This window comes from Porites lutea, chromosome 3 (genome assembly GCF_958299795.1).
Source record: "Porites lutea chromosome 3, jaPorLute2.1, whole genome shotgun sequence".
NCBI classification, from domain to species: Eukaryota; Metazoa; Cnidaria; class Anthozoa; order Scleractinia; family Poritidae; genus Porites; species Porites lutea.
In genome coordinates, this window is record NC_133203.1 from 12,763,718 (window position 1) to 12,773,717 (window position 10,000).

Here is a 10,000-nt window from a genome sequence, read left to right on the forward strand (position 1 = left end):
CACCTACAATGTACGGGCACTGTAGAAGGCAAGCTTATAATAAAAAAATATTACCATCGGAGGGGAAATTGCTACATTCATTTTGTAATATTAGAGCTCAAGCTTTCACAAGGGAGATGGCAGTGAAAACTAAAGCGAACTTGTTTGAAATGAGTTCTTAAGGAGCGCATCTAGGCTTGAAAAGGAAATGAAAATTCGTTGTCGTATGTCAACGTCTACGGTCTTCTATAAAGACGTCGGGGTAAGGAATTTCAAAAGATAGCTGCTGGTAGAGGATGATGAAGAAATGTATCCTAAGGTAAAAAAATGATTTCAATTTCCATCATAGTTTTCATACTGTTGTCGCCGTCATTCGTAAACACCGTAAAAAGAGACTCGAATACCTTGATATGATCCTCCTCATTCCCACCTAACTCCGTAGTGCGATCCTCTCCACTTCCCGCAAGAATTGCCGCTAATGCTGTGACAGCCTACAGAAAAAAAAGAAAACGATAAGATACTGTATAATGTTTGTGTGAAATCTTACAATGTCGTCACTCTTTATTGTAAAAGAGAGACAAAAAGAGAAATTCTGATGTACCCCATTATTTGATCCTTAAACGAACTGGGAGATTTGTGATATTTGTAATTGCTTTTTATAACAACGACAGCGTTTATCAAGTGTACAAATTGAAAGTAAAGTATATCATAAACCCGTTCAGCTTTTCACGCGGTGGTAAAAAAACTAGTGTTTAACACGTTACATTGTGAATCCCTCCAATAACCGATTTGAAGAGTTCCCTTGTTAAGTCAAGTCAAGACATCTGAACCAAAACTACTCTTGACTACTAAAATACCTTAATGGCTTGAGGCCTTTCTCTTTCCAATTCGTTTCGAAAAAAAAATTGTCTTCAAGGAAACATAAATCTTACGACCCCCCCCCCCCCCCCCCCGGAGGGGGTATTTTCTTATATGGCCCATACGGGGATGTGCCGCTGGACAGGGTCTGGTTTTTGTCCTCTCTGTCCCAAACATGGTATATAATTTCGTGTGAATCTGTCAACAGGTTATTGCCTGTTCCAGGCTCTGAGATAGTCGGGTCCGCTCAATTGAGAAAGCGCGAACATTTTTCCCGCCCCGCCAACTTTTCGCGTGCCTTTTACTTCGCATCTTCCCCACTATCTGAGAGCGTGGAACAGGCTATGTGTATTGCCTGCACAATTGATTTGATTTGCTAGATGAATTTTGTTTGTACTCCAAGAATACAAAAGCAATGATTATAACGTGAATTTTCTCTGGCGTCCTTTGTCCTAAACAGCCCGTAATAAAATTGAGGGTGTTGTCCTAAACAGGGTATGTATTTTAGGAATTTTTTGTCCCAAAACAGGGTCAGGGTTTCAAACCCTCAGCGGCTCACTTATACCCAAATATTGGTCGAGTACCCCCACTACCCCGAGCACGAAACAGTTAACCTCTGTTTCTGAACAAAAAAGGCGACTTCAAGGCTCTTGGGCACATAATGTTCTAAATAAGAGTTATTCAACGCAATTACTGTACGATACTAGGCTGAACGTGACTATTGAGTTGAAGTACATACTTGAGACACAATGACAGACATAGCGAGCGATTCTGAGTGAGCCGCAACATATCCCAACATCATGATTCCTGGCAGGCGGACATTTCCTTTTGATTCTCTGATGTAGTCCACAACAGCTCCGACACCTCCAGCGTTAGTAATCAGCAGAGCAAGCTAAATGAAGACAGTTGGAGAGAACAAAGATCATTCATGAGTAATAAACTACCTTTGAAACAGAGCATAACAGAACACAGCCACGCGTGTCAAAAACGCCATGCAGGGATGCAAGAAACAGGGGGCACCCAACAAACGAATGTTTCCCAATACGTTAAAAGTATCTCATATAATTTTTTCTATGCTTTAGAAGCCTTTCTTGGTTAATAGGGAGCTGCCCTGAAAACTATTGATCTGTTTGAATGTCTTAGGGGAACTTTGGGTGTTCCGAAAGTTTTAGGTGGCTTTTCCATCTCATCCCAAATTTTTAATCCTGATGGGTATGGTCAAAAGTTCCAGGACATGGTGTAGCCTTATTTTCATTAGAAGATCCTATGGAACCTTTTATTGAACAAAAATTGTAATATCTTGCTGATAAAATGTGAAAAAAAAGTTAGGAGAAAATCCCGATTATCTTAGATGTGTGGAACGGTTATCCAGTCATTTCCAGGCATCTCTTTGCTCCTTCAAAGGGCTACTTCACAGAAAAAAGTCGTTGGGTGCCCCTGAAGAAAAGCAATAGTACAAGACAAACAACAGCTAACATAATTTGAAATGATAACTTCCATTTTGTTTGTGCTGTTACGAGGTCAATTTGACGAAATTCGTATGTCTCAAACATGGTTGTATTTACAATAATCTACCCTAATTAGAGATCTAAATGTTTGTCCTAAAATACTAGTATGAAGTTTAAACCACACTTTATACTGATAGTCTGTCAAAAATATTGATCAACAAATGGCAAAAGAATTTCCGTTTAGCTGTGTAGCACTTTAGAAAATAGAAGTAACAAAGATTTTCATTAAAAATAAAGAAATCATGAACAAAAGTGCCGTGTTTACGTTAAAATTATCCTTTCCAAACGTTTCGGGCCTGGCCCTTCATCAGTGGAATTACCAGTTCGTTGAAACCGTTGCAAGGTTGATATATGCCATAAATTAGAAATAAAAATAAAAGGCTTTGTAGTGAACGCGCGGCTCTGCGCGCGGCCTAGAGGAAACGGAAGTCGGAGTTTAAACCGCGCGGCTGACTGGTGCCAAGTTGAAATATCAGTCGCATTTCCAGGCGCTTCCGTTGCGCGTTATCTACAGAGAGCATCATTCCCCGAACCAAAGCGTCGTCGATTGGATGACCAGCCGTGTTAAAATATTGCTTACCTCAGGTGTATGCTTAGCAATTTCCCTGATCAGTGTTGCCACATTCTTTTTCACATATTCATCAGAGTCTAGTAAAATAAAGATCACAAAATATTTATTACACAGTTTAGTTTTCTACTCAATTTAAAACTACAGGTTTAAGGCTCTAAAATTATGTTAAATTCTTTATACAAGATATTTTTGCAAAATAAGAAACATTTTTGCCTAAAACCGCCTTAGAAGAACTTTCCAAATGAATAAGGAAGGAATTCAAGCAAACTTAATATCTATGACAAGTATATACCTGTTTAAATAATGATTTAATACACAAATAAAACAATTTAATATACACCTATTTGTCTCACCTTTCAGAGAACCAAGGACCGCTGGGAATATCTCAGCTTCCACTACCATTTCAGCCAAGTCAACTGAATGTTTAGCAATCTGGCTTAATGCAGAAAATATGTGTCGCTGAAAAAAGGAAATGTGTTCTTTTTAAAAATCCCTGCATCAAGTGGAATTCTGTAAGTGTTCACTTTAAGTGCTTATAAAACTTACAGAGGCAACAGTGTATGACATACTTAACACAAAACAATAGATACAGTGCTGCTCGTCACTTTGATCTCAATTTTTGAGAACTGACTAACGATTTTTGAGAATTAAGTCTTATATGAGACAAAACAAGTGTTTTGAAGACTAAAGTTTTGAGTTGCCACTGGATTGACCCTTTCAGAAACAAACCTGTTACACTCTGATTTTCTAAATATGTCAAAGATATAAGTAGTACACAATGCAATGAAGTTTTTGGAAATTTTTGATGAAACAAAATTTTTCCATGCAAAAGAAAGAACTGTAACCATGAATAAAGATTCAGCTGTACGGCCAGCAAAGAGGTATGGTTGTGGAAATCTGGATATAATATGGGCCACATTAAAATAAGGTATAGATGTAGTTGTACATTAAGTACATGCAAACAGACTAAAATTTTTACATTAATGTAGTTCAGTATTATTATTTTACCTTGAGCTTACAATCATTATTAAGAATCATCTGTGCAAGATGAGCAATGGCACCAGCATCAACAACTGTTTGAGCCAACTGAAAATAAAAGAGCAAACTTCATATTAAATTTTTGCGTAAAAAATTGGTGATGTCACCTTGCTAGCAGAGCCTTTTTTTTGCTTGCTCGATTCTGTTGTACTTGTGAAAAATTCTGCATCAATCAAGTACATATAAGATCTTTGTTGAGCATACGTGGCATGTTACTACCCTGAAGGATACAGTTTTTAACCAATCAGGTTTAGCTATAACCATTGGTTTACAAATAAATGGATGCTCGCAGTCAAAAAAACCATTTTGAGAGAGAAAACGGAATTGAATTGTTTGAAGTGATTCAGACAGAGCCTCATTTTTTCCTCCTCACTCAAGAAGACAAAAGGAGGCACTGCTCGCAGGGTGCAGTGATCTACACAAGCAACACAAAGTCTTCTTCTTACTTGCAATTACGTGTAAATCTAAAAGACAAGTTAAAAACCCCAGACCAGTGATCAGAATTATATAAGAACATATTCTAAGAACTACACTTTAAGGCACTTTAAATGTTTGGATCAGATTTGTGGAAAGGTCAGTTGCCCTAAAATTGGGGTTAGACAATATAATATTGGTCAAAGAAGTTATAGTCTTAATCAAACATGAGAAATAGGACACTTATTCCTTTGAGGGCCAAATTATACTGGTATGTAGATTTGCACATGCATTTGTTTGGTCCCTCACATGTGAAGGAAACATGATTGGCCACATAATTACATGTATCCTGCTCTCACCTCTGGTGAATGTTTACAAATGTCACTTAAGGCTGATGCAGCAATTCTCTTAAGAGGCATTTCAGGTTCCTGGATACAAAGAACCAGCAGAGGTACTGCTCCGGCATCAACCACTGCTTGAGATAGAACTGAACAGGCAAATAAAAAACTATTAACATCACTAAAATATCAAACAATTATTGCACAACTCAGCAGCTCCCTTAGCTTATCATATGCTATTGTTGAAGAGGATGGTTGTTATAATTACACATAATTCAATAACAAAGTTTTCGAAAGGTGGGTTAATTTAACCGGTGTTTGGTGAAAACCACATTTTTGAGATGCAAAGATTAGTTTTTTGGCAACTTTGTTGGGTTCATTGTCAATGGACTGAAGTTTCTTGGAATATTTATGGCCAAAGTTACAGGATCATTAACTTATTAAAATACACAAATTAAACCTCTGGCTTTTGTGTAAACCAAATTATTGCAGCGCTTTCGCTGATAAAACTACTGTGACTAAATAAAATGTCTGTCTGTCTGTCTATCTAACTACCCATTTCCAGTATTTAAAGTGTTAAACACCAAAGCATGTATTTTAACAAACCTGCATTGTGTCGTGCAATATAACCTAAAGCCCATGCAGCTGCCTCTTTGACTCCTGGGTCAAATTCCTCTAAACATATCACTAGTGCATCCAAAGCACCACAGTCCACCACAGCCTACACATAATAAACAAGACATATTATTCCTAGTTAGTCACGGTAACAACATAAATACTGATATCACATTGTACCTAAATAATGCTTTTACAAATGACTTAGATTAACATTGAAATCATGCAAGAACATATTTCATATGATTGAACACTCAGCATGATTAACATTGATATTAAAGTACCTGTGCTAATTGTGGTGAATGTTTGGCTACAGCTCGCAGAACAAATGCTGCTGCCTTCTTGTAAAATCGCTGATGAAAGAAAACAGGTTTCAATCTAAAAATCTGCTTTAATTGTGTAATTAATCATTTTTTATACTGTATAGGTGTTGTTAAGGTGTCTTATAAATAATCTGTGTGATCATTCAAATATTCTTAACTTTAACTTAACCACACGGTACCTAGGATCTTCTTCCGTTTATTTTGTATATCCACTATTGATTTTTATCAATTTTAAATACCATTTTAAGGCTGTGCTGCAACAAAAATTGAAGGGAACCCAGTGGTTGGAACGTGTGAAATCTAGGGTGCCGCATGCAGCTGTATTCTGATTACAATTTGAGAAAATTACTAAGATTCTTGAGATGCCCAGGAGCAAAAGTTTATAGTGGCCAGGAGCCACTGGGTGTTGCTAGACGACAGCATTGTAAAAGGGGAGCTTAAGCAACTACGACAGTGATGGCTATGAAAACATCAATTAAAAAGTGAATTTGCCCTGTCCCAAACTTAAACGCACTCTTCCATTTTGTTCAATTAGTCAAATGTTGGCAAATTTTTCCGCAGTTGAATTTCAAAGGACTGTGTCAAAGTACAGGAAAAGAAAACGAAAGTTGTTGTCTTCTATTCATGTCCTCCACAAAATGTGAAATTAGGCATTTTCACATTGTAGTCACGTAATGACAGCAAAGAAATGGAAAAAAGTGTGATGCACGTGCAAAGTTGTTGTTTTGCTAATCCAATTGTAATGCCTTTTGCTGTTCTTGTTGCCATCACCATCACCATTGCTTGAGCTCCCTATATAATGTAATCTTTTATCCATGCAGCTTGTGAGAACAAGACATTGTGGATAGCAATACAAATTTGAAAATCTCCTGTCATGGCTTCTTTGGGTTAATGCATGTTGGGTGAGTAGATTCATCCCCTTAAATTTATAGTAAATAATACTGCCACATTCATTCCCTGAACTCTGGTTAGGGTTTTAATTTATATTTGTAAAGAAAGCAACATCTTTATTTTCTTAAACAAATCCAAATACCTGTAATAGTTTTTAACACTAAGATATACACTGTATACTTTATGTGAGGAACGTAACTTAATGCCCTTTTCAAAGCTACTGGTAAGTCAGTATAGTAGAATATACTACATGTATATAAATGAAATAAAGACTGAAATATTACATTTTGCTCTGCTAGAGAGTACACAAGCTGAGGCAGAATGTCTCCCTTCACGACAGCCTCTGCAAGATCTTCGTTATAGTTGGCCAGTCTGCCAAGAGCCAAGGCAGCTGTTTGTTGAATGGCAGGTACAACATCAAGAAGAAGAGGTCTCAACAGAGCCATGGCATCTAAAAACAGGGAAATGTACAAACGCATAGCCTTCAGTTAGTATGGAGGAAGCTACATTGTACAGACTTATCATCTGTGACATTTTGTGTTCACACATCACACTTCACATGCAACAATAAGTCTACAACTGACATTACAGACTAGGTTATCACTTGCTCGATGTCAATCTTACTATACATCTGATCGAGACAATGTTTTGCCTACTAACGATTCAGAAATTCTCTGGACATGTCTCACAAATGTTCCTCACAGTTTAACGAAGTTATTTAAGCAATTTTAAGCTTAAGTTTTTCAAAATTTAATAGGAAGAAGATCAAGTTAAGTACAATAACGCACAACCACAGAATTGCAGAAGAGACTGAAAAGCGCTTTACGCATATGTTTTCTCGAATGCCTTTTAGAAATTAAAAGACAAGAAACTTTATATCAATAGATCGTACCTGCATTTTGCAGAGTTTCAATATTCTCTGGTCGGCTTGCTAGATCAGCGACAGACTGGACGAAAGTTTGCCTGTCCTTTTGATACTGCTCGAACACTGGTAAAAACAAACGAAATTATCGTGAATTTTCTGGGGGACATGTCAAAGTTAAGCTTCCAGATGTTCAGAACGTACCCTGTATAACCTTTCTTGAACTCATTTTCACTTTTAGCTGTTAACTGCGGCCAAATCACAGCGATTTTCCGATGGATGTGTTCTTCCAAAAGCTGTTTCTTCCAGTGTTGCTACGTTACGGGCGAGTTGATCTCATGCGCGGTTATGTTAAGCCGCTGAGAACTGAACAACGGGCGCCAATTTGTTTGTCCCCAGGTTTCTCTCCGCTGAAGCCGCAAATGAGAGCTTTTGGGTTGAACCAGTAACTCGTTTCTGGTTGAACAAGCAAACTAGATCGAAAAAAAATAAAAAATAACAAACAAAAAAAACAAACAAAACACTGTCAATTATAAAGCAGAGAGATTCCGCCAGGTGATAAAGTACTGTATTAATCTAATCTAAGAAATGGTGACAAATTTCTGTAGTTTGTCATGAAATACCAGTTCTAAAAAAATGGTGTGGGGAACCGGGCGACACCTCCACCAAGAATTCCCTGGATTCCTCCCCCCCCACCGGGTTTCCGCCTCCAGATATATAAATTTTAAATAAATGAGTGTTTCTTTTCAAATCTTTTTCCTTAGTGTGAATTTCTTAATCCACCGCGTTCTGTTCTCACGAGCTGTGTGGATGCCTCTCTTGCTGCCTACACACGTAAGAAAGAAATACGGAATAGAGGCAAGGACGCAAGATCTCTGACGACGACCCGATTTCTCGTAATCACTTTCCCAGTATGCAGCACCGACAACAAGGAGTATTTAGGATAAGATGCGTAACATATGTGCCTTGAAGCGAGCGCCTAAAGGAGTGCTATTTCATTTTATCCGAGGGTTAAACTCCCAAATGAAAGTGACAGGGATGCTAGGGTGTTTGGCAAGGAGAGTCACTGTCTTCGCCCATATTCAGGTATCGCCTACGGCTGTGCAAAAAGAAATTTCTAAAAAAATGCAATGACACTGACCATATAGAAATCTAACGTTCAAAAAAGAACACGACTTCCCGCTTATGTTCCTCTTTATCTTAGCTCTTATTTAGATGTCTGTTTCAGTGTGGTCTCAGCTCCTTTAGGGGTCAGTTTAAGCTCGAATCGCACCCACATTGGTCTCCCTTAGGGGTTTAATTTTAATTTAATTTCCGACGAGCATTCCCGTCACTCTTATATGGGAGTCCCGCCACGTGGGGCAGTTTTAACTCTTAAAAGAGCTAAAAAGCAGCCTGGAAGGACAGGCAGCGGTTCATGCCCGCCGGGGTTCATGCAGGCTGCTCCTCCTTGGTTTTATGTCTGATATGGTTATGTATTTTATCCGGGGTATCAGATAAAAACTTGAAGCTTGCGGCTATAAGAGTAAACACTAACATTTTTGTAATATTAAACTCCATAGAAATGGGCAAAAAAAAAAAAACTAAAAGGGGTAAACCCCACCGGGAAACCACATTCAGTCCGTCTTGCAAAGATCTCGGGGATTCATATTTAGTGACTCTGATTTGCGTCAAACCTCCATATATGGTACTGAAATATCGGAAATATGGCTTAAAAAGTGTCAAAGGTTAGGACTGTTAGGAAGTCCATGGCTTAGGTCGGTCCAATTGGTTTTGTTTGGCTTCAGCTAGCACCTAGCAAGAAGAGATACATTTGATGAAACAAAATTGCCGGGTGTTGTGCGCATACCATCATCGCTCCGCACGGATTCACGGTAAGCATGGCACTGGGTCAGTTTTAAACACTCGATTTAGAAGAACTGATTACACTAAGAAGAACTTTTTTTTTATCAGTCTTGAAAAGAAACTGATGCACACTTGCGCGCATTTCCGCATTTCCGTTGCAAATATACACTCAGTCAAGCGTTAAAACGCAATCACGTAGCAGGGTAGTGATCCACGTACACGGTACGAGTAGATAGCTACCTAATCTATGCACGGCGGCTATAGAGTCTGTTCTTCAAAGTGACTTCAGCAAATTGTGTTGCGTTGGAATTCTTTAGCATTGTAACTACACTTTAGGTGCTAACAGCTTGCAATTGAAGAGCTAATCGACATGTCTTGATCTTGATTTAAGCTCGAATTGCATTCACTGGCTCTTGTCTTTTCAGGTTTTGATGCAAGAAAGTACTTAATGCATGACACGCGAAACTTAAACAAGAAAATGTGGAAACTGGTGAAAGCTGCTTCTTTTTGTAGCGCTTATTATAAACCTGTAGGGAAGAAATATGAAAATCATGATCACAGATTGACAGCCGAAATTTAATATGCTGCAATAAAACCCTTTTGTAATTTCTTTGTTCTTTGCATTTTCTTTTTTTTTCCGCTTTGATATCAGATCGAATGCTCCGAATCACTCCCACTTTCTGCATTGCAGCAAAGCTTCGGTGTATCTGTAAATCGAACATTTTGATGCATTTACAGGTGTTTTTAACGGAAGAGAA

General features: G+C 38.2%; 2 protein-coding genes across 2 annotated transcripts in view; one reads left to right on the forward strand and one right to left on the reverse strand.

Annotated features, from left to right (window-relative positions):
- LOC140930526 (sperm-associated antigen 6-like) overlaps window positions 1–7,752 on the reverse strand; it is an 11,442-nt gene extending 3,690 nt beyond the window's left edge. Inside the window, exons 1-11 of the mRNA XM_073380248.1 lie at window positions 7,602–7,752; window positions 7,428–7,523; window positions 6,820–6,986; window positions 5,606–5,674; window positions 5,313–5,427; window positions 4,728–4,855; window positions 3,925–4,002; window positions 3,270–3,375; window positions 2,926–2,993; window positions 1,577–1,729; window positions 384–470 (exon numbers count right to left, since the gene is read on the reverse strand). Of these exons, the coding sequence (XP_073236349.1) occupies window positions 384–470; window positions 1,577–1,729; window positions 2,926–2,993; window positions 3,270–3,375; window positions 3,925–4,002; window positions 4,728–4,855; window positions 5,313–5,427; window positions 5,606–5,674; window positions 6,820–6,986; window positions 7,428–7,523; window positions 7,602–7,626 (1,092 nt within the window). The 5' untranslated portion in view covers window positions 7,627–7,752. The remainder of the gene's footprint in view (window positions 1–383; window positions 471–1,576; window positions 1,730–2,925; window positions 2,994–3,269; window positions 3,376–3,924; window positions 4,003–4,727; window positions 4,856–5,312; window positions 5,428–5,605; window positions 5,675–6,819; window positions 6,987–7,427; window positions 7,524–7,601) is intronic.
- A 1,416-nt stretch (window positions 7,753–9,168) lies between these two features.
- The window catches only part of LOC140930527 (uncharacterized), a 9,167-nt gene continuing 8,335 nt past the window's right edge, over window positions 9,169–10,000 (forward strand). The window contains exon 1 of the mRNA XM_073380250.1: window positions 9,169–9,271. The gene's annotated coding sequence lies outside the window, so the exon portion shown is untranslated. The remainder of the gene's footprint in view (window positions 9,272–10,000) is intronic.